Here is a 23,380-nt window from a genome sequence, read left to right as displayed (position 1 = left end):
CATGCTATTGATCATCAACTCAACTTACGACAATTGGTTGATTCAAAATAACTATACAACAAGATCTGTAGTTCTTAAAGTTATATAACAAATACGGCGACGGATAAACGGTGCACGAGTAAAATGTAAGTTTATACTGACAGCATCTAGACTAATAAACATTGCAGACGAACTCTTATCAGAATATTTAACTTTCGTTTCTTTTCCTGGTGGTACTGAATCTGGATGTTTAACTAAATAAGAACAAGGATTCAAAACTGAAAGCAAAGCTAGACAAAACATGAGATATCAAGAAACACAAACTTGAATTTGGACACCAAATATTACGTATAAACAATCATAGCGATGATTGAGAGATACGGCAGAATTCCTTCCATTTCAGTGAATAAATATAGATCCAGAATATGTTCCTAGAATACAAATTATACACGGCAGATGGTTCTAAATAATATTAATGCTTAGGTATGGTTAAGATGAGAACTTACATGTATTGATACAGTTATGATGATCTAATGAACGGGTTAGTTGTTGGAATTAATGTCACTCCTAGCAGTCATTTCTGTTTGTTTTAATTCCAACTTGCCATCAGTAACATTGCCGGAGAATGATCTAACTATTTTCTTTCTTTTGCTTCCACTATTGGACTGATCTTTCCGCTCGTCAATTATGGATAAAAATCTCTTGAGACGCCCAGATTGGGAGTTGCCTGGACTAGTTGAAATATGTTGTGTGACTTCAGCATGGCGTAACTTGTTCAAAACTTGCAAAAGATATATGAAGAGAGAAACGGAGCAAGCAATTCCACATATGAGAAAGAGGCCCCAAAAACTTTTAAGATGAAGCCGGTCTGACTCAAGTTCAGTGGTATCTAAACTGCAAGAGCTTTGCATAAGCCACTTATCATGGATACGCTGCAGATCACCATTCTCTGATAGTTGTAGAATTGCAGTTGACATGTCAACAGCTAATGGAGAGTCCCGCGGAAATGCCTATTTGGCAAAGAAAAGGAAGACATGTCAAAACTTTGTGGTTCTCATTTCGGCTAACTTCGAAAAGATCTAATGCTCCTGTTTTCAAAATAAGAATGTTCTAAGAAAGAATACTTACAAATCCCCATCCGCTTTTGGTGAACTCTGGTCCTACAACCCTAAATTTGCACTGGGATGAGAGGAAGAGTTCAACATAAGGGCGTTCATCAACCACAGCAGCAACACCTCCCTTTTTAGGACCAAGCTGGAGCGCCAGCGCATATGCTTGAGGAGACCCAAGAGCGATAAGCCTGTTCTTGGGTATCCCAAGTTCCTCACTCAAATACTGTTCAGCAAAGGAACCAACTTGATAACCAATTGGCTCATCGCTACTTTTCAAGGATTCAATTCCTTTAATAGGAGAAGATAGGTGCTGCACTGTGAGTATTGATGTCAGACTAGCGGTGTAACTTGAGTTGATTATCAAAACCACAAAGAGCCATATGATTAGCACTACGCGACCAAGGGTGCTCACAGTGTTCTCTCCTATGGAAGGGGCACAGAAGCAAGTCAGATAATAAATGAAAATTTGTTTCAATAAAGCCCAAATAAGCCGGATTTTGAAGAAAGAATCTAAGCCTCACTTACTATGGGAAAAGAACAGAGTAGAGATGCTAAACCTGCAAGGTTAAGAAACAAGTCAGTAAATTAGAAAAGAAACCAATATTTGATGTTGAGGCAAGTGTCTTGGACTTCAGGTGAAAAACAAATTATTGGTTTAGCACCATAACATGCTCTACCCATATACAATGGACAGATTCGCAAACGGAGGCCAAAACCCATGCAAACACTTAGGATTCTTCCAATAAGAAGCAAAACGAATCACACACCCTGACCAAATAAAAAAAATGGTACATCAAAGAGGAATGTAGTCACATTTGAGGTGTTTCTGCGCTCACAAATTTTAACACAGCTCTGATTAAACACATATTGACCTCAGCCCTCTTCCGTTTTAGAAAGGGAAAAAAACCTTTACAGAAAATTGAAATTCATCTCTTGTACAGAAGCTTTCTACGATTGACTCCTACCATCACTAGCTTCCTCTGTTGTCTCCATTCTTTTGAGGAACATTAAGTTCCACAACCTACTTGAAGATTCCATGAAAAGTTTCAGCATGGAAAACCGTTTCTAACAAGCTCTAAGGGAAAGGTCTTTTAGTTTCAACGTGTTTCTAATAAAAGCATTTTTATCGCAAGTGCTTATGAGCAGAATTGCTTACTACAAAAGCAATCCCAAATGGGTTGAGGCAAGTCCATTAATACCGACCCACTGTGGTTACAGGGGTTGGAAACATCATGACTGCTGAAGGCATTTAGAGGGAAAGTGCTCCAATTTTCATAATATATACACATAACCATGAAGATAGTAGTGTTCTAAGCAATGGAATAGTGAGAGTTACCGAAGTGACAGAGAAAGTGCACCAGAATCATTATTTTGGCTTCAAATAAACATCAAATCATCAACTGCCATGTCCTCCATATATCTATCATATTTAAATTTCCGAAATTTTCTTTTCCGTCATATATCACAGACAACCTGAAGATAGTAGTGCTCTAAGCAGTGATATAGTGAGATAGCAAAGGAAAAACTAACCAGGTAATCAGTTTGTAAGTTGGCCAAAAAACATAAAAGAGTTTGCGCAAGTTAGCAAATATCATGATGAGAAACTTAAATATAGAACTTACCACAAGATGGTTATTAATTGCTTTTTAGGCGGACCTCTGAAGTCATCATTTATCCTGTGCTCCAAAATCCACACAACTATACCAACAACAAGAAAGGAAGCAGCAGTGACAACCCACATACGTGCAGTAAATGGCCGAAAGAAAGCCCAAGCGCTGGAGTTCAATTTCTTAAACGGAGCCACTACAACAAGTCCAGATGCAGCGTATGGCTGTGAAAAATCCACATTCTTTGTACGATTTGTAACAATGGCAATGTCACCAACAGCGGCATCAAAGACCTGCAATTAGTATAAGAGAGAAATAGCTAATGAATGCACACACATATACATAAGTGCATTAGCTGATTAAACTTGCCCTTTTATGAGTTAAAATTCAAATACCAAATGCATAATATATTTACTCACACCCGTTGCAATGGAAGTCACAAGCTCTGTGTAGCTTGGGTTTTTCTTGCCATCTCCAAAAGGGATAAATCGATATGGAACAGCATATGGCAACAAGTTTACAGCAGCTGTGAATACATCTATGCAGAAACCCTTGAACATGTTATCAGTCCCCCGAACTTGTGATACAAATTCTCGGAAACTGACCCGGATAGGCACACCAATTCTTAGTTGTTTCCCATTGTTTGGGAAAACCCAACCACGGGGCTTTGACACCATCTCGCCTGGCCAGACAACGCTGTATAATTGTTGGCTTGCACTTGAACGATTAGGTGGCTTTGAATAGAGCATCTCAGGGGGGACAGTTGATAAACCAGAATAGTTGCACCAGTAACCAATTCGTCGAAACCCAGTACCAAGCACGTTAATAATATCATATGCTGGAAGAGCAAGAGACCTCTCTGAATCAAACTTCACAGGGCCTGTCAACCCAAGAAAACTACTCTGCAATATATTTTTCAATAGGAGCGGACCATCATCAAATATGCTCATTGCCGCAAGGTGAAGACTACCACCTTTGTCTACAGAATTTATCCTAGAATCATTAGAGAACGAAATAATCCCACCCTGGTTAAAAAATGCATCAATAGCATGAGCAACCAGCCAAACGGAATCATAAGCATAAAGCCCATAAGAATGCAGTCCCAAGGAACCACCAGTTAGCTTGTTCCACTTGGAGAAAAAGGCCCTCTTTCTATCAGAATCCGGTGTGTGTTGGCGCAGCACAAGAACTCCTTGCATCGTATCCATGATCTCAGGAGAAAGAGGAAGAGCAGAATCCAAAAGAGACGATAGCCAATCTGTAGCTATCCACACAAATCCATCACCCATCATTTGAAGATATTGTGCCACAGAGAGAACATTGAGACCTAAATCAGGATTGACATGAAGAACTATAACTCGAGATTCCAATTGGGAGACCTTAACAAGAAGATCCATGAGGTCACCCCGGGTAGCTCCATGTCCAGGGGGAATTCCTAACTTGTGTGAAATTCTACAGCGCCTTTCGGCAAGTTTATCATCTAAAGTTGAAACTCCATTGCGTCCGTAATCATCATCAATATAAATGGCAATAACCTCCTTCCAACCATAATAATCAACGATTTCAGCCACAGCAGTCATTTGATATAAATCACTGTGAGTAGTCCTAACGAAAAAGGGGAACTGAAAGGACGAGAGAGTAGGGTCTGTGGCTGCAAATGACAATAAGGGAACTTGGAGTTCATTTGAAACATGGGATATGATATGGGCAACAACAGAGGATTGTGGGCCTATAATGGCCACAACATCAGTCTCCATGAATTGCAGAGCTGTAATTAGCACGAGTTTTAATTAGCAGCACAACAACGAATTACGTACAATCTCAAAGCAATTTCTGAAATAGAATTCTTGACTATCAAAATCTAGAAAACACAAAAAAACCAAAAATTGCGTAAAAAAGTGGTCACCTTGAACCATTCCAAGAAAGCCACTGCAATTGGAGGTCCGCATATGTACAACAAGCTCGGTGCCATGGAGAATGCTGGAATTGGAGTTGACATCTTTGACAGCTTCCTGGATGGCAAGCTTGGCAACTCTTCCAATGGTGGAGTCAAAGGTGAAAATTGCTCCAATGTTCACAACCGCTGGTCTTGAACTTGAATTTGAAGTCCCAAATCCAAATGGCAACACCCCAAAAACAACACACACAAACACCAACTCAAAAATCCTAAACCCTAATTTCATTGTGAATGAACTATTTCTATGAAGAATTTGGATTTCCCACTAAAGAGAAAGCTCTGCTCTGAGTCTCTCTTTGATTTTGAGGAGAATAAAAAACCCAAACTCAAAAGCTCATTTGTCGGGAAGGCACTACAACTACATGGGAAACAGCTTTCGGGAAAAGCACTTATAAAATCACAGCGATTGATTCGGCCATAAGTAATTGGATTAAACAAGAGAATCCCAATTTCTACTCTGCTGCTAGTACTGATTATAATTACACTGGAGCTTTACCCTCTTAAGCATCAAAAAACGATAAAAAGCGATTGAGATTTAACTTAAAATTTTAATTTAATTAAATCTCAACCTGTTGATGTGCAGAAGAGAATCATGCTTTAACCTGACAAGTAAAGCTCCCAACCAAGTGAAATCAATAGTGTAGAGAGGAGGGAATTGTTCTTCTCTTCCTCGCCAATCAACGAATTTCCTTTCTCTGACGAAAAGGCTACCTGTTTGCCTATACTTTGGAGGGAATTATGTCTCCTCCTATTTACCTCTCTTTTCATAAAAAATATTAATATAAAATTTTAAAATAATTTAACCGTGATAATTCAAATATAAAAAAAGAAGAATGAGAGAGTTTAAAAAGGAAAAAGAATCCTCCACCATATACTTATTGTTTGGACTTAAAGTCTTAAAGTGAAAGTTCACGCGGGCCCATAGAAAAGTGGGAAATTTTACATTGTGTAAAAACTGTGCTTGCATTTTTTTAACTTTTCTTTTTGTAAATAAAGAAGGTGTTTGATTGCCAGTTAGACTACAATATAGTTGTATTTTTTTATTATTTTTTTTTGTAAATGAAAGGTTTTATTTTATTTTTACTGAAAACGAATTTAAACTACATTATTGTTAGGTCATTGTAAGGTTAAGCCCACCCTCCCCTCTTAATTTATGAATTTAAACCATTTCTTGCTAGTCTATTATGACGCTAAGCTCACATCTCTTCCCTCTTTTAGTTTATATAATATCATTTGTTAAAAAAAAAAATGTAGATAGACTCACTCCAATCCTTGAGTTAGAATCTAAAATTTAGGTTATAAACCCCCAATTTACTCCAACCCTCCAAAATTGATTTTTGGAGTAAATTTAAGGGAGTTTTAACGAAAAGTCCGCGATACTGTTCACTTTAACGAAAAATCACATTTTTACACTAAAAAGTCAATCATGGTATTATTCACTTTACCTTTTATTTTGTCCTTATCATTAAAACTCAAAGTTTTCAAATCATTTTCATTAGTTTTCCTTAAATTTAACCTAAGAAACTGCCAAGGGTAAATGGTCTGGCCCACTGCCTGCGCGTGGACGCGCCAGAAAAGGGGGAGAAAATGCAAGGGAACGCGCCAAACGCAAGGGAGCGCACCAAACGTAAGGCAAATGGAACAGTGTTAAGTGGAAGTGGGGCCCAGCCTGATGGGTTGCCAGCCACCCTGTGCAATCCCAATAGATCCATTTTGATTGGACACCATGGAGAAGAAAATTTTTAGATTTTAATTTAAGGGTTGAAGATGATTTAAAAGGAAGGGAGAAAGTTTAAAACTATTATATTATTTTAGGGAAGGAGAGTTATGAACTCGAAATCAAAAATAGAAACCCAACATTCAATCTACTAAGATACTGGACGACATCCTTCTCATTTTTCTCTACAAAAACTCCTAAGCCTAAATGGAGCCATAAAGTTACTTATATAGGTGAGTCATATATGAAATTCTAGCTATCTAAAACCCGTAAAAGCGGTCAATGGTGTCCTTGGGCCTTTAGATCCATTTTATTTAAGTTGTCATACACAACTTAAGTTAACAAGCTCAATAAGCCTAGAAACCTGATACTAATTTTAAGGCCCAATACAGTATCTTTCATTCATAAAATTAAGTAAAAAACTTGATCAATCATAACCTATTTAATTAACTAATTCAGTTCGAAAAAAAAAAAAAACTAATTTAGTTGATATAATTTTCATTAGTTTTTCCAAAATTTCAAGCTAATATGTGTGCAATTCATTGTTGATATCATTTTCATTAATTTTTCCCAAATTTCACGTTAATATGTGTGCAATTCATTTCATTAAATACTAATTAGTGAGACAGTGTGAGAAAAACTCTTATTAATCTATTCTTAATTAAAACTAGTTATGATTAATCCCCAAGGTTTTTCACGAACTTTTTTCTCTCTCCACATCGCACATCCTAACAAAGGCTTGAAGACCAAATTCAACATGACCCAATCCTCTTAAACCATAATGAGAATTTCTTTTATATTCTTTGTCATCTCCGAGTCTAACCATAATTAAATTACTTTTATGTATGGTGATCTCCGTGATATCCAATTCCTCTTCCATAAACGGCATTGTAATCTCTCAATGATATTAATGAAATCCACTTTGTCAATCAAAAAATGATGAAAAGACATTTTTGTCTTCAATCATAACAAAAAAAGTTAAGAACAATAATGTAATTTTACAAAACAAAATTTTACGATTTTTTTTTAAACCTCACCTACAAGTGATTGTATCATGTCTAATTAAAAGAAATAAACAAATAAACAAATAAACTTCTCTCCCTTTCTCCCCACTCCCACTTCTCTCTCTCTCTTCCTCACTCCTTCGATTTTAAAAACAAAAAATATTTCACGCACGCTTTGTGTGTGGGCATGTACTATTTCTATGGTAGCAACCAATATTCGAAATGTTTCTATAACAGTCAAATTTTCAAAAAGAAAAAAGATGTATATATATAAGACTCATATTGAAGTGTTTTGTTTCTAATTAAATTGACGTCCCTTATCATAAAACTCCACACCTATTAAATTATACATGTAGCTAAATTGAGCATAATATGAACGAGGCTTTTTGAGTAGAAGACAATGAAAACAACACATCCTTTCCACAGGTACAACTTGAACATTATTGGAAGGAGAACGATTTACATTTACATTAAATAAATTCACCATTGCGTGACGCCATGATCCAATGCAATTTCATATGTTGATAAATTTATACATGACATTGTTTTAGCAGAACCAACACCACTGAGACTATAACCGAGTCGTTTCCATATAAATATTTTTGTCGGTTGGAGGAGCAATCTCAAACCAATCAGGCCATAGGGCCGAGTTTGGTTCATATGGGTCTGGCTTCTAGCTTAAAACTGAACCTAAATTATTGTCCGGTACGGTTCAATTTTCTTAAGTTTAAATTGTAAAACCGAATTAATTTGGTTGGGGTCATTTTGTCGGTAACATCCACGTCAACAAACAGATCTTTGAATTGAATGCAAAACGTACGTGTCGGTATCCTTCCCCGTACTCGTACGTCCAGCTACGAGATCCGGTGGATTACCTAGAATCGCCGGTGGCCAACAATATACCAGCAAAGTTAACCAACTCAACGTTCTCTCTCTCTCTCTCTCTCTCTCTCTCTCTCCTCCATCATTCTAAAAAAGCTCAGATATCTTTCCAATTTCTTTCACATTCTTCAAAGCAATTGCCTTGTCCAATTTCTCTGTCAAGTATTGCGTTTACTTTGAGAATTCTCTCTGGTTATTGGATGAAACTGGAATCCTTTCAGTAAATGGTACATGGTAAATTGTTGATGCTTTTGGTTTGCTAGCTTGGTAATTATTGCTTCTAATTCGGGACATTTGTGTCAACAATTTTCTGCTGCGTATTTGCTTCCATTTGCAAAATTCTGGAAGGAATCGTTTTCGGGGGTTTGTGTTGAATTGAAGCATATGTGATATGACTTTTGATCTGCCTGTGAGCATGGCGGCCGGTACTGAATTTTCGGCTCCTTCTAGCGTGCTGGAAGTTGGGTGCAATAAGGATAATGCAGCGGCATTGGAAGATGAGGTTTCTGATAGTTTGAGTGATTTGAAACAAATGACAAATCGAAAGCCTCCGCGGTATTCCTCAGCCTTGCGGCACAGCGTGAGCTCCATCGGGCATCTGACAGCAGATGATTTGGTAAGCATTTTGTTTTCTTGGTTGCTAAGTTATCAATATTCATATGGTTGAAGTAAATGCATAGAGTAACTCCTGTTCTAGTGTATGATTACTGTAAATGGATAGAGTATATACGAGCAAACAGAGTCCGTAAAAAGCTTTCATATAAGAAACAAGAAATTGTAGCCTATTGAAAGCAATCCAAGGTCATTTTTACCAAAAACAAAAGCAATCCAAGGCCTAGGTTCGAGATCCGCTGTCGACAATCCTGGTGGGCGATCTGTAAAAACCAAAAAAAAGGGCTAAGACCCCCTCTGAAAGTCCTCAATGAGGTTTGTGGCGTGCCCTGGCCTTGGATGGGGTAGCTTCCCCTCCCCCGAAACCTTTTTTTTACCAAACAACAAGAACATAAGAAAAGAATGGGTTAATCACTCAACAAATCTAATGTCAAAATCGCGTAAATTTTGACTTTTGGTGATCCATTTTATCCACAATATGTATTGAATGTCTAGAATCTAACAATTAGGCGGAGAGATGGATAGGTCAATCAAAATTGGCTTTAAAAGAGAGAAAAAACATAACAGGTTAATCAAAATTGGCTTCAGATTTGAGCTTTAATCGATGGATAGGTCAAATATTAAATTTACAGAAACTGTGTACTGGAGAGTATAAGTTTGGAAGCCAATGTCATCATAAATATTCAACATAGACTGGTAAAATAACACTTTCATAGTGGTTGGGTTCGATATGATTACTTGTTACTTGTTAATGTGTGCTTAATGAAATAACCATGTCCACAAGCTCACAAATGTCACGGCATTATGCCCGTATCATAACTTGCATGTAGCCCTAGTGTCAACTTTGTGTCACAGATTCTTTGAACAAAATAGGAGTATAGATTTGTTCATTTTTAGCATGAAACAAAGATCAATAACTATATCTTTTCATCGCATGCAAAAGGACCCAAACTTCGTTTTGCAGTATGTGGTTTGTGTGTAAAAACTTGTCTTTGATAAAATCGCTTCATGAGATTGGTGTTTTGGAAAATGTAAAGGTTACTGTGAGCTCGTTTTTCATCCTTGCATATCGTTCTTGTAATGTTTTGCTTTGATTTCTGTTTTTGTGCAATTAACTTGAAAAGGAAAGTCATGCTTGGAATCTTTATAATACTGATGCAATTCCAAAAATTGTAAGAATCCAAGTTCTGTTTTTCTTTTCCACTGTCTTTTCGCATCTAAAAGAGTGAATTTCTTTTTATTGGATTCAGTATTCCCTTCTGTTTTCTTTTGGCATCAAATTTCAGGATTTCATTTGAACTGACTTTATCACCTTTGTCCAGTTGGATGATGACAGCTTATCCACTAAATCGCCCTCCAATCAAAAGTCAGGGTTTCTCCCTGTGTTCCGTTCAGGAAGTTGTGCTGAAAGAGGACCTAAACAGTACATGGAGGATGAACACGTATGCATAGATAATCTTATTGATCATTTTGGTGAAACTGATGACTTCTCTTCACCTGGAGCTTTCTATGGGGTGAGTGTCCCCTTCTTACCATACCACTTTAACTGCTCATTAGTCAGAAGACATTTTAATGCCCTTCTTAAGGCAGGATAGTTGATGGTAACATTAGTAATTTGTCTGCTTCTTTATCATTGTGGTTCCTGTAGAGTATATGGCAGGGTTGTTACTTGTTAGTTCATACTGAAAAGCAGGGGCGAAGCCAGGAGTTTTATACATAGGGGGACCCTCAACTTGTATCCCTAATATAAATCAATTTTCAGAAGGGAAAAAAACTCAAGTTTTCCTAAGGGAAATGGTTTTCGTACACCCTTTATCATTTTGCACACCTTTGTTTTATTATTTCCCTTGATTTTTAAATGATTTCTCCAGTTCAACGCCCAAAAATAAACAGAGATGTCTAGGAAGAGAAAAAATTGCGAACTAGGAAATGTAAATATATTGGACCAAGGAAGGTTGCTGTCTGCAAAAGATACAAAGAATAATTTTTTTAGAAAAAAGACCAAATAAAAATCATCAAAATGGTTAGAAAGACAGCATATTAGGAGAAGTTTAATTTGCAATAAATGTGAGGGGGCACGTGCTCCCCTGGCCACCACCATATAGCTTCGCCCAAGAAGTATTTGATCATCATCAGTCTTTTTCCAAGTTAAACAATTTTTTACTCTGTAGTATCACTGACCTCCAATGATTTATTTCATCTCCCTTACACAAAATGTTGTCGTTAATATAGTTGTAATGAATATTTTCCCTGTAGTGAGAGATTAGTATATGTTAATTGGAGATAAACTGGCTGAATCCATGGATTGAGAAATTAGTATACTGGATAAACTGGCTGAATCCATGGATTGAGAAATTAGTATACTGGACTTTCAATTGTTAATAGTCTTTTTTTACCTTTTTACATACTTTCTATTAAATTCAACGGTGTCTGCCCTTCCCTCTCTTGTAAAATTGAACAGTGATCTTGAAAAGTGGCGTACATTGCAGTTTATACAGCTTTTTTCCGTGATATTAATTATACACATGTAAACAGGTATTTGATGGTCATGGAGGCACAGATGCAGCATCGTTTATCAGAAAAAACATCCTTAAATACATAGTTGAGGATTCCCATTTTCCAAGGTGTTTGGACAGGGCCATTAAGAGTGCTTATCTGAAAGCTGATTATGCATTTGCAGATGCAAATTCTCTTGACATCTCCTCTGGCACTACTGCTCTGACTTCCCTGATTTGGGGAAGGTAAGGCCGCTCTTTTGCTACTTTTTAAGTATATATTTGCATTTGGGATGCTACTGGTGCTGATGAACATTTTGCTAGTTTTTCTTACAGTTGTTTTAATTAGGCACAAGTTTAACTCCCAGGTTCTAGGACATCTCGTGCCTATACTGATTTCTATAGATAAGGCGTACTTATATCTGACTATGGTTGTGATAGTTCTCTACGTAAATTATGAAAGAAGAAAGAAATTGAATGATGAGCATTGGGTTTGCGTAGAATTGCTTCTAAATACTTTGCATTTAGAAGTCGTGAATCTTAGTTAGGTTTCATGTCTTAGTCTTACATACTTTGTACATTTTGTAGGACCCTGATGGTTGCTAATGCTGGGGATTGTCGAGCTGTGTTGGGGAGGCGGGGTAGAGCAGTAGAGATGTCAAAAGACCACAAACCAAATTGTAAATCTGAAAGACTAAGAATTGAGAATCTTGGCGGTGTCATATATGATGGCTATCTCAATGGCCAGTTATCTGTGGCCCGTGCTCTAGGAGACTGGCACATGAAGGGTGCAAAAGGTTCTGCCTGTCCTCTAAGTGCAGAGCCAGAGTGGCAGGAGACACGCCTAACTGAAGATGATGAGTTTTTGATAATGGGGTGTGATGGCTTGTGGGACGTAATGAGCAGCCAATGCGCTGTCACAATGACGAGGAAAGAATTGATGGTCCACAATGATCCTGAGAGATGCTCAAGAGAACTGGTCAGGGAGGCGCTCATGCGCAACACATGTGATAATTTAACTGTTATTGTGGTTTGTTTTCTACCGGACCCTCCCCCTAAAATAGAGATACCGCAAACCAGAGTTCGAAGGAGCATATCTTTAGAAGGGCTAAATTTATTGAAGGGTGTACTGGACTGTAACTCATGAAATAAAGACATGGTCCAATGAGTGAGTTCTGTACAGAAGCGAAAGGGCCTGAAACGGACATGGGGGGGCTCTTTTTTTCTCAACCCGAAGGCATAAGCTGCTGATTGTTGTGTTACTAAAAGTCAGGTTGTTTGTAATGCTGCATATTCTGTACATCTAACAAAGCTATGTTCTACGAATGAGAAGTATTCATCTTCGTTGTTTGATTTCTGGCAAATAGGTTGCTTGCTATTCTCCGTTTGTTCGACCTTTTTTGTCATGAGAAACGAAAGTTGACAGGGATGTTCATGCAGTAGTTTACAAAGCTAAAACGTGTTAAAATCCCTGCAGATGTTGGTTTTATGAAGAACTAGTGCAACCGACGAGACAAAAATCCAACTCAAATTCAGTTGTATAAGAGATGCATTGACTTGGTGTCTTGTATTAGTTGACACAAATTGGTACATAATGGCATAAGTTCAGAAGCAAAATTTGCTGGTATTACAGAATAACAAAATGTCACTCAAGCATAACACTTCATAAACAAAGCCAACTTAAACTGACGAAACATTGTGTAAAAGTTAACTGGCTCATCGTCTCTGCTTGCTGGTGAAGTATGTAAACTCGGTTAACTCAAAGTTCTCCATCTGCTCCATTCGATACACTGCACACAGACACCATAAACAATTTCAGGATATTATACAAAAGGGGAAGCCTGCTATCGAGCATAACCTTCTAACTGGGGACAATCCCCAGACAAAGTCAGGATTAATAATAATTCCAGAAAGCAGATGAGTTTCTGTGGTCAAAACCTTTAAGCTCACGTTACCCAAAATCGAAAACAAAAGAAATTTAGGGCCAATTTGATAACCATTTCGCTTTTGGTTACATAGGGGAAAGGAGGGACGAAGAAAAAGTCGATGAAGGATGATGGTAGAATTGTAGAAGACATGTACACGGAAAGGCACACAAAATGAAAACTAAAAACCAAAAACTATTTTACGTTGTTTTCACAAGATTTTGTTTTCATTCCTTTCTTCATTTTCTTCCCCTTTCTCCCATCACCCTTCTTCATTCTTCCATTCCCCCCATACACTTTCCTATTGTCTCAAGCACGAAAAGTGAAACCAAAAATTAAAAACAAAATGGTTGTCAAGCTGGCCCTTAAGTAAGGGCCCAGTGTTAAAGAAAACTGTTAGCATCTATTGTTGATATCATGGTATGATATGATTGGGGGCCTGGGAGGAGTTAGAAGTTATCTAATTTTGCTACTCATATTTTTTTTACCGAACGATGAATGGCAAACAAAGTGTACCTTGCCCTGCTGCAGTGTTTACTCAGATCTTGACATAGGACCTTGCTTACATCCCCCACTCTAACAGACTCTTTCTTTATCAATTCAGTCAACTGCAAGCATAATTTCAAATTAGCAGACAAAAAGCATTGATGTTCAGACAAAAAGCATTGATGTTCAATGTACAATACAGATAACCATTAATTATTTGTTTCATCAACACCAAAAATATAGGAGTATTAAGTCACCTCGTCTTCTGTATCCTCAAGTAATCTGTCCAAAATAAATACACTGGTTAGGCTTCTGAATCATGGTAGCCTTAACTGGCTTATAAAAATGCTCATTGTTCATAAGAGTACAATCAGTTTAGAGTTTTGAAAGATAAAATATTAAAATTTCCGTAAACGATAGGTATTGGGAAAAAAGTTGGAATCTCACCTTCCACAATAGGTCGACAAATCCTTTGAATATGCTTTAGCTTCTTGTTTACCTGAAAAACACACATTCACTGTTCAGAATATCATAATCTCATAAAATGGTTCATCTTTGAATCAATAAGAACTCCCTTCATTTTACATATGGTACAGATAATCAACTCGCAATATTGGATCTAAATTTATTTCAAACTTTTCTGCATTTTCTACTATTCTAGGATCTATTTAATCATTCTCTTAGACCATTAGTTTGTTCGCTTTGACTAAAATAAAAGGCAGCACATCCGCTTGTTGCTTACTGAATCGATATGTCAGTCACAAAGATAACATGTAGAATGCAAATATGAATCAGGAAAAAAACAACAGCTATAGAATGGATTATATAGACGAAGAAATACTTACTTATCGTGAGGTTATCCCAGCTATCCACTTTGACCCACTCTTTCTGCAAACAAAAACCAGAGTTGGATGTTTCCCAACAAAATACGAAAATAAATAAGAAGAAAGCAACCTTTTAGGTGCATTGACCTTGTGAAGAGTGTATTCCTGCATCTTATCGCAAAGTCCATCGAGGAGTTCAACCGCTCTTAGCTCGCTGACTCTGTTGGAAACAATTGCGGAAATAGTCACCAACCACTTGTAAAAGAAAGTGAAGTAAAAACAACTTGTACAACAAGTGATCATATACAAATAGTCATCGTCATGATCTCGCCAACCAATGCTATAAGACTAAGCACTATGTACATATATACAATCTCACCAAACGCATTTAAATGCAATCAGTCAATAGATCACCCCATTTGCGAAGTTTGACACCACATGTTAAGAAGTATAGGTAAAACTCGAAACTTTGGGGGTGTATGGATTTTAAATCTTTTAATGAATCTAGGGGTATTCAATATTCTCTGAAATTCAATGTGTATTCAATCAGGATTTTAAAATAATTTATTAAAATCCTTAGAAATCTGGGTATATTCAATTAGAATTTTAAAGAAGTTTATAATATTCCAGGTGTATTCAATTAAAATTTGAATTTAAAGAACTTGGAAAAATTGAGGAATTAGAGGGAATTGGAGGATTTTGTAGTGTATTTTAAATATCCACAAATCTCACCTCTTTCCATGAAATTTCTAAGGAATTGAATCAAAATTTTACATAGAATCTCTACAAATCAGTTAAATTCCATAAAAATCCATGGATTTATAAATCCATTAAAATCTCTCAAATTCCCAATTGAATACGCCCCCTTAAATTCACGGTTTTAATACTAATTTGGGGATGTGGGGCATTTGGGCTGTAAATTCATGACAAATTATACAAGAGCGAGCGTAAAATTGAGATTGAGGAGGCAATGCAGAGCAGGTAGTACCTGTAATCGATTACCCTTCCTCTCCGTTGACCGGTTGAGTCCAAACGGTGTCTCATATCCAAATGGTTTCTGGGTTTTTCCTGGAAAACAAATCTTATGAAACTGCATCCGGTAACTAATGATGTAATGTGTAGAATTGCGAAATCGAAACACATAGGATAATCGAAAATCTTACGTTGGAAAGTCCCAGCTCAAGCTCCTCCTGCAACCCAATTTCAAACCGAATTAAATTCCATTCCAAGAAATCTTTACTACTTTTTTTTCTACTTTTTCTTTCCATTTTTCAGATCAAGGAAATGGGAAAGAAGATTTTGACCAACAAAAAAAAAGGGAAAGAAGAAGAAGAAGAAGAAGACAAGGAAGGAAAGGATTCCGACTTTACCGCGACCGCATTGCAAGCAGTGCATTTGTCGTCGATGGAAGCAGCCATCGACAAAATGGTGAAGATCAAAGCCAACCTCACCACCATTGACCCTCTCATTTTCTTTCACTTCTTCTGCTTTCAGTCTCTCCCTCCCTCTCTCTCCAGATCGAGTATCTTTTTAAGGCTGACCAATGGGCCAAGATCTCGGCCCATATGCTTTCACTGTTACTCTCCAAAGATAAAGTTGTTCACGTGTTATAAATTGCCTTTTGTTTTTTCTTTTCCTAACACTCGCCAGAAAACCTTGACGCCTTAAAGTTGAGGAGGAGTTCCTTATCAAAATACTTAATGGCTTATTGAAAGAACTTTTTAATCATAATTTGAACTATTTATATTGTAAATTACTTAATAAAAATAATTTTTACAAAAAAAAAAAAAAACCCGATTAAAATTAAGATCATTTAGTTAATCAATTTTAGTAAATAAATATACGGTTCATATTTGTTTAACCAAATACGTCCATTGATTTTACACAGTTCAATAATTAAATGATCTTAATTTTAATTAATTTTTTTGTAGAAATGATATCTACAGTGTAATTTACAATATGAATGTTTCCGATCATAAACATGAAATTTCGTGAAATGGCCCAGAGTTATGGAGTTCCTCCCAATCCTGGTAAGTAAACATAGAATATTAGCTGTGAGAAGCAAACATTCCTTGTAAGTAATCATGAGGAGAGCAATCAAAGTCTATAAAGTCTAATTAAAGAACTGTAACTAGCACTAATATTCTTCTCCATTTATACGTCGGAGGTCTCGAATTCGAGTCAATTATTTATCAAAAGAAAATAAAAAGCAAAATAGCTAGCCTATACATTGTAGACTGCTTGTGCTCAATTGCTCCCATCAGTTTAGGCTGCTCAAGAAGATTTAGCTTAGAAGACATTGAGATGTGAGAAATCTTTTTATTAACTTGAACAACAGTGGTTGGATTGGACAAAGTCATTCATTCTCTCTGGTGTGCAAAATCTAATCAAAGTTTTGCACAGAAAACTCTGATGATGATGATAATCATTATTTCAAAAGATAATCATTCAGAGAATTGTCTTAATTTGTAATTTACTTGATGATTTTGTTCCCCCTCGTCAATTGTCATTACAAATTAAGCATTTGCTGATAACAAATGCTGCTAAACCCTGCCGAAAACATTAGTCTATGCTTCATAGACTTTGCACTCCTCGTCTGCCGGGTTTGTCTTGCAGAAATCCTCCAATGGGTCTCCGCTTCCCACTACTGCCGCGCCTGGCCACTTGCTTGCAACCAAATGTGCCAAATCCACAACCCTTTGGCTGCGAAAAATAATAATCGACATGAAAGATCAAGACTCAATCGCATAAATAGTGATGAGCGAACTAGACTTGGCATTCGATGCAACATTAGCTTTGTTTAATGGAAAACTCCTTGTAGATTTGTAACTAGTGACCTCACCTGTATCCCCATTCGTTGTCGTACCAGGCCACCACCTTGACCATATCATCACCCATGACCATGGTCAAGGAGGAGTCTATGGTGGAGGAAACATCAGTGCACCTGAAGTCCACAGACACAAGAGGAACGTCGCACACTGCCAATATGCCCTTAAGTGGTCCGTCCGCTGCCTTTCTGAAGGCTGCATTGACATCTTCTGCTGAAATACCTTTCTTTGCAACGTTGATCACAAGGTCAACCACTGATACATTAGGTGTTGGCACACGGAGGGCAATGCCGTTGAGCTTGCCTTTGAGTTGAGGCAGCACAAGGGACACAGCCTTTGCTGCACCAGTGCTTGTGGGGACTATGTTTAGTGCTGCCGCTCTGGCTCTCCTTAAGTCCCGGTGTGAAGCGTCCAAGAGCCTCTGAAATTGGAATAAGCATTAAATAACACATAACTCCAATATCATAAGATTTAACGATATCAAAATGTCAATGCTTGATCGTAAACGAAAGAATGAAATCTGTGTGCAGAGGAGAATGTAGGCGCCATCCATTACCTGGTCTCCAGTGTAGGAATGAGTAGTTGTCATGGTTCCCTTGACAATGCCTGCAAGTTCCATGAGGAGCAAATTATTAGTCCTAGAAGGTGTGCCGTTCGATTCACGCTGAACATACAATGACGTCTTACCAAATTCTTCATCCAGGATCTTTACGAAAGGAGCCAGGCAGTTTGTGGTGCAAGAAGCATTGCTGCAGATACACAGAAATAGAACTTTTATACCTTTACAATATGAAGTGAATTTACTCCGAGCTCAGTCATAACTGTTTTCTTTTTGCTTTTCCCCCTCTCTATCTTGCTAATCTATCTGAGAATACTGACCTTACAATGTTGGCAACGTCGTGGCCGTAGTCTTTTTCATTCACCCCGACAACATAGGTAGGAATGTCAGCACCTTTTGCTGGAGCTGTAATGATGACTTTCTTGGCACCGGCTTGGATATGTTTGCCGGCACCAGGGCCATCGACAAAGACTCCTGTTCCCTGTATGTTTTCAAATTCTGTTATATAAGTTGCTATTTACAATATTATCCAAGGCATCCTCAGTATTGATATTCCAGTATTAAGTAGAGCATTCGGTTACCTCGATAACAATGTCAATGCCCATCTCAGCCCATGGAAGGTTCAGGGGATCTCTGCTAGAGACAACCTTGACAGGCTTACCATCAACGCTGATGGTCTCATTGTCAACGATTTTCACGTCTGCCTTGAAAGTACCCAGCATTGAGTCGTATTTCAGCAAGTGTGAAGCCTGCATTCGGATTGAATTAAATTTCAGTAATGCATTTTCCAAAATCATATTAAATTAAAGCGAATATAATTCCAGTACTTTGGCTCTCCACTCTCCAGAAGGATATTGAATGGAAATAATAGTCATAAGTTCCCTTACATTCTTGACACCACCACTGTCATTAACAACAATGACTTCGAGGGGTGAGTCCTTGCGGCCATGCCAGCATCGGAGGAAGTTTCTGCCAATACGTCCAAATCCGTTGATTGCCACCTTCAATTTGGCCACTGTTTCTCCCCTGACAGGAGTTGGTCCTGCAGTCTGCTATGAACAAACAACAGTTAATAAAGTACATAGCAGAAAAACCACTCAATAACATAGCGTTGATCAAACGTTAGCATTCTTGGAATATACTGGTCATTGCCGAGAGTCCACAAATGCATTTTCTGGAAACGTAACCCTCTTGTAATGAACCAACGTGCTGTAGCCGATTAGTAAGCATGGCATAGGTAGCACTTATAGTTTGTACCGTGTCACCGCACCTTCATTTCAGTTCGTTAAGTGCTCATATGAGTGAAGGTTTTCAGACATGGCTTTATCGTGCTTGTGTTACTGGTCTAGTCAATCAACTGAAGCTTAGAAGCATGCTCAGAATTCGAAGGAATCATATCTATGCGAGATGTTCTAAAGAAATGCAACACAGATTGTATATATTACCCTATGAAATGAATGAATATGGGAAGATAAAACCTTGGGAGTAAGTTGGGCAGCGACAGTATCGAAGAAGGATTGCTCTCTGCCATTGCTTGCATAGGTCACGCATGAACTCGATCTTAGTCCTGAAAACTCACCAACTTCAAGCCTCTGCACAGCCAAAAAAAAAAAGTAAGCAAATTATACCAAACTAGCAAAGCCAATAAATAACACGACGCGATGAACTCCGTTCAAGAGAAGGAGAGAGACCTTGGAGAAGCATTGGGTGGGAAATGAGTGGGAGGGCTTGGAGGGAAGCCTGGTGTTAGCCGGGACTCGCGAAGAGGCGAGAGCTGCGTGTGAGGCCATGGCTGCAAGCAACTAGAGCTAATGGACTGACTTTGCCAACGTATATATACAGTTGAACTCCCTGCCATTGGCATTGTGGACTTTACCTTGTTTTAAATTATGGTTGCAATTGGATTAAAGGAACTTGTGGTTATAGCATGGTACATGAAGATATAGGAGATAAGATCATGTCTATGGCTAACACTTTCAAAATATGAACCGCAAATTATTTCCACCCATCCCTTCCTAAAATGCCCTTCCGTCGAATTTCTTTTGTCACGAGATGAATATAAATCCGACCGAAAAACAGACAAAAAGAGGAGAAAACATATTTCCAAAAAAAGAATAGAAAGAAAAATGCATGCAACCAAGTTGGTTAGAGCAATGTGCTCTCCTTTGCACTTGAGTTCGAATTTCCCTCTCCGTAGTTTATATGAATTTACAGTCTTGCTTATATAAAAAAAAGACACGTAATAGCCACAACACTAAGGGTTGAAAATCTAAACCACTAATCATGGATAACTAATTTCAGAAGAGCATGAACCATTGAATTGAGTTCAGCATCACTATTTTGTTTTTTGTTTTTGTAAAAAGTATATGGTATTATTTTACGGTACGAATTACTACATCAACAACAAAGCCTTATCCCAAATATTATTTTTACAGTACAAATTACAAGCTAACCAAAATACAATTGAAAAGGAGAAGAATCCTATATTTGGCGTCGTCCAAATATTAGCAATCTTAGGATCACAGCGGGTACAATTACATTACCAGAACTATGAGCTCCCACAGAAAAGAAACACTACACTGATTATTGAGAAAAATATCGAAACACTGAAATACACGAAATTCAGAGGACTCATACGACGGCTTCAACTTCTTCCGAGTTCACAGGTAAGCTTCAACTTCTTCCGAGTTCACAGGTACTTCATCTGGGTCATCCTCTGGTCGGAGCTGACCAGAAACATCATCAGTTGCAGAGTTTAGCTGCGCTATCTTCTCAGCCAGTACTTTTCGTGTTTTCTGTGGTGCAAAAACACATGCATGTTGTGAATTTACAAATACATAAATAAAAAATGACCGTTATGGGACTAGAATCACAATGGTCTGTCTCCCTATAGCCAACATTAACCAAACGTTTTGGCAAGTAATGGTTAGTGAAGATAATTGATCGAACAAAACCACAATAACAACAAACTAGCTTTTCAGCATTTCCAACAAATGCTTAAAACATATGGAAAACCAAAGAAAAAATATCAAACAGAAAACGGCCATTGCAAATAATCCTTGTAACTGATTATGGAAAGAAAGGGTCAACCATTCAACCGAAACTTCTCACCTCCAGAGCTTTGTCTTCATCATATATGAACTTGGGCAATTTTCTCATCAGATCCTTTCGGTCAGCTCCAGCCAGTGCTTTACTGATCTATTGATTAAAAAGGAAAAAGCTCAGTGGGAAAAAATGGTTTCATTAGCTTAATGCAAAAGCCCACAAACTGCAACATTTACGCATCACCGAGCACCATCCACTGCAAAATTGTGCGGTAGAGTATACATTTACATTTCGTTAAAGTGGCTAACTCATGAGTCATTACTCACAAAATGTAAACATTAAGAAAAGTAAAAAAATTGACTGATGAATAACATAGACACAAAGTAGCATGGAGCAAAATAATGATTGAATTTTCAAAATTTAAAAAAAAAAACAATTTTTTAATCACAGAAGAAAAGTAACCTGAGGTGCATACACAGCACCCAGTGTGCCAACTATAAGTCCTCCCAACACAAAGCCACTGACAAAGATGCTTGAACTGTTTGACCTGCCACCATCACTGTAATTACACAATTAGAGATTGACATTAGAATATTACTGAAAGAAAATGTGATATAATTGAATATTACATAAAGGTTAAAAATACATAATTGATTTTCGAAGGACCAATTAGATTTCAACATTGCGATCGTGAAAACACCACCAACTGACGGATGGGAAATCAAAATAATACTATTCACTACTGAATACTAAATCGGATGATGAGAAAATGAAATTAAACAGGGCTACAGGGCCATGATCACAAGAGGAGGACACAATGTGACATACAATAATGGACTTTCGTATGATCACTAAGCAAGTCATGCTTAAGGAAATTAAATCAGCAGCAACCATGCATTTTGCATTAAACTACTAGCACGTGCCCTGAAAAATACTAGTGATCACAACGCAAGACCAAACAGAATACCTATATGCAGCCTGAACTGAGATGGACCGCTTGGAGTTAGAAAGTTGAACTTTCCCAATAAGCTTTGCATTCAGTGAAAAGTTTGTCGGGGTCACACTCCCAAGATACTGTTGTGATGGTTTCAGAGAAGATCCTGGTGAAGAATTTCACAGGAACAGAAAAGGAAACATCATTCCAAATCCAGCTCAAAAACAGACACACGGTGCACAAATCAACTTATTTCTGACAGCGAAAATGTCACAAAAAACTTTAAACGAGTTCTAATTCTAATGACTTAGATAATGGAAACCGATATTATTTAAAACCCTTAGACCAGGTGGGGATATTTTAAATAAACTAGACTACCATTTTCATACCAGTTAGCTACATCAGTTACTCCCAGATTACAGAACATCGCATCGAGAACTCTAAACCTAGCATAATAAGGTATAAGATCATGGGTCTCTCGGCAAATTTCCGATTAGTTTCAGGTTAGATGCAAAAGCAGTAGCCATAAAGTCCTGTGCAATGCTTATTAATTTAATAGGCGCTCAGGAAAGGCTTGACGAAAAAAAAAAAAAAAAGGAGCTCAGTAGAGCTGTAGACGAACTTGGCCTTCTCCGGGGCTACCAAACCAGTGCACCACCAAAACTGGAAAACAAATGATTTCAAATTTCGTCCTGTTGTTGTTTTTGGGTTCGAGCAAAAACCTTGAAACATGACAGAACACATCGGGGAATCCGTAGTTTATGAACGTGAAATGTTCCAAAACATATACACTAACCCAAAATTAATAATTCAATCGAACTCAAGGACATTAATCATTCAATCGAATTCAAGAATGGTTGTCAGAAAGCACATTAATCGTTAATTCTACAACTAAGATTTAGTAATCATAAATCGATAAAAAGATGGGAAAAAATGAGCAAATAATACAACAAAGAAAGCGGTGGTTAGATCATGGGGCGGAGTTTACCTGTCAAAGCCAGCGAATTCGAAACCGCAGCCATGCTTAATGCTTTGAGGTCTGGATTTTGCACGCCACACCTCACCAACAAAGAGAGTGGAAACGAGTGTTGTTCGACTCTTGTGTTGGGAGGAGAAGAAGAAGACGACTTGTTTAATTGGTTCGGTAATAACAATGCAATGCTGCTTCCCTCAAATGTTGATTAAGAAATTAATTATTAATTATCGGTAGTGACTAACGATTATAAAGGAGACGGGCTCTGCCGCTATGGCAACTAGCAATTGGCAAGTGTGATGCTATTTTATGTGGTTGTCCACGTCAAACGTCATCTCAGGTGATATAGAAATATGGTACAAAAACATGGTATGAATAACATTACTCAACTGGTAAATGTTATGCCCTTCGACAAGAGAGTTTTTTTCTTTAAAGAAAACT

At 37.6% G+C, this 23,380-nt stretch overlaps 5 protein-coding genes across 5 annotated transcripts; 1 reads left to right on the top strand and 4 right to left on the bottom strand.

The window, feature by feature from the left end:
* Positions 1-354: 354 nt before the first annotated feature.
* On the bottom strand, positions 355-5,392 carry LOC137711484 (glutamate receptor 3.3). Its single transcript, XM_068450730.1, has 6 exons — positions 4,605-5,392; positions 3,118-4,466; positions 2,714-2,991; positions 1,617-1,648; positions 1,108-1,514; positions 355-989 (listed from the first exon to the last, which is right to left on the bottom strand). The coding sequence occupies exons 1-6, from the start codon at positions 4,879-4,881 to the stop codon at positions 522-524; spliced, it is 2,811 nt and encodes a 936-aa protein (XP_068306831.1). The 5' UTR covers positions 4,882-5,392; the 3' UTR covers positions 355-521.
* Positions 5,393-8,314: 2,922 nt separating this feature from the next.
* On the top strand, positions 8,315-12,782 carry LOC137710824 (probable protein phosphatase 2C 27). The gene is made up of 4 exons (XM_068449959.1): positions 8,315-8,874; positions 10,193-10,384; positions 11,406-11,611; positions 11,954-12,782. The coding sequence occupies exons 1-4, from the start codon at positions 8,650-8,652 to the stop codon at positions 12,510-12,512; spliced, it is 1,182 nt and encodes a 393-aa protein (XP_068306060.1). The 5' UTR covers positions 8,315-8,649; the 3' UTR covers positions 12,513-12,782.
* A 114-nt stretch (positions 12,783-12,896) lies between these two features.
* LOC137710825 (uncharacterized) lies at positions 12,897-16,108 on the bottom strand. Its single transcript, XM_068449960.1, has 9 exons — positions 15,971-16,108; positions 15,764-15,790; positions 15,589-15,668; positions 14,748-14,820; positions 14,622-14,664; positions 14,224-14,275; positions 14,034-14,058; positions 13,807-13,898; positions 12,897-13,155 (listed from the first exon to the last, which is right to left on the bottom strand). Exons 1-9 carry the CDS (start codon positions 16,067-16,069, stop codon positions 13,125-13,127), a joined length of 522 nt encoding a protein of 173 aa, XP_068306061.1. The 5' UTR covers positions 16,070-16,108; the 3' UTR covers positions 12,897-13,124.
* Positions 16,109-16,941: 833 nt separating this feature from the next.
* LOC137710701 (glyceraldehyde-3-phosphate dehydrogenase B, chloroplastic) lies at positions 16,942-19,836 on the bottom strand. Its single transcript, XM_068449804.1, has 9 exons — positions 19,679-19,836; positions 19,466-19,579; positions 18,875-19,036; positions 18,569-18,736; positions 18,308-18,468; positions 18,116-18,177; positions 17,985-18,034; positions 17,443-17,849; positions 16,942-17,303 (listed from the first exon to the last, which is right to left on the bottom strand). Exons 1-9 carry the CDS (start codon positions 19,775-19,777, stop codon positions 17,168-17,170), a joined length of 1,359 nt encoding a protein of 452 aa, XP_068305905.1. The 5' UTR covers positions 19,778-19,836; the 3' UTR covers positions 16,942-17,167.
* A 548-nt stretch (positions 19,837-20,384) lies between these two features.
* LOC137710702 (uncharacterized) lies at positions 20,385-23,153 on the bottom strand. Its single transcript, XM_068449805.1, has 5 exons — positions 22,955-23,153; positions 22,000-22,132; positions 21,495-21,591; positions 21,099-21,185; positions 20,385-20,782 (listed from the first exon to the last, which is right to left on the bottom strand). Exons 1-5 carry the CDS (start codon positions 22,986-22,988, stop codon positions 20,648-20,650), a joined length of 486 nt encoding a protein of 161 aa, XP_068305906.1. The 5' UTR covers positions 22,989-23,153; the 3' UTR covers positions 20,385-20,647.
* Between the last annotated feature and the right edge of the window lie 227 nt (positions 23,154-23,380).

Source organism: Pyrus communis, chromosome 12 (genome assembly GCF_963583255.1).
Source record: "Pyrus communis chromosome 12, drPyrComm1.1, whole genome shotgun sequence".
Taxonomy (NCBI): Eukaryota; Viridiplantae; Streptophyta; class Magnoliopsida; order Rosales; family Rosaceae; genus Pyrus; species Pyrus communis.
The sequence above is the reverse complement of the archived record's forward strand: the minus strand, read 5'-3'. Positions and strand labels throughout refer to the sequence as shown.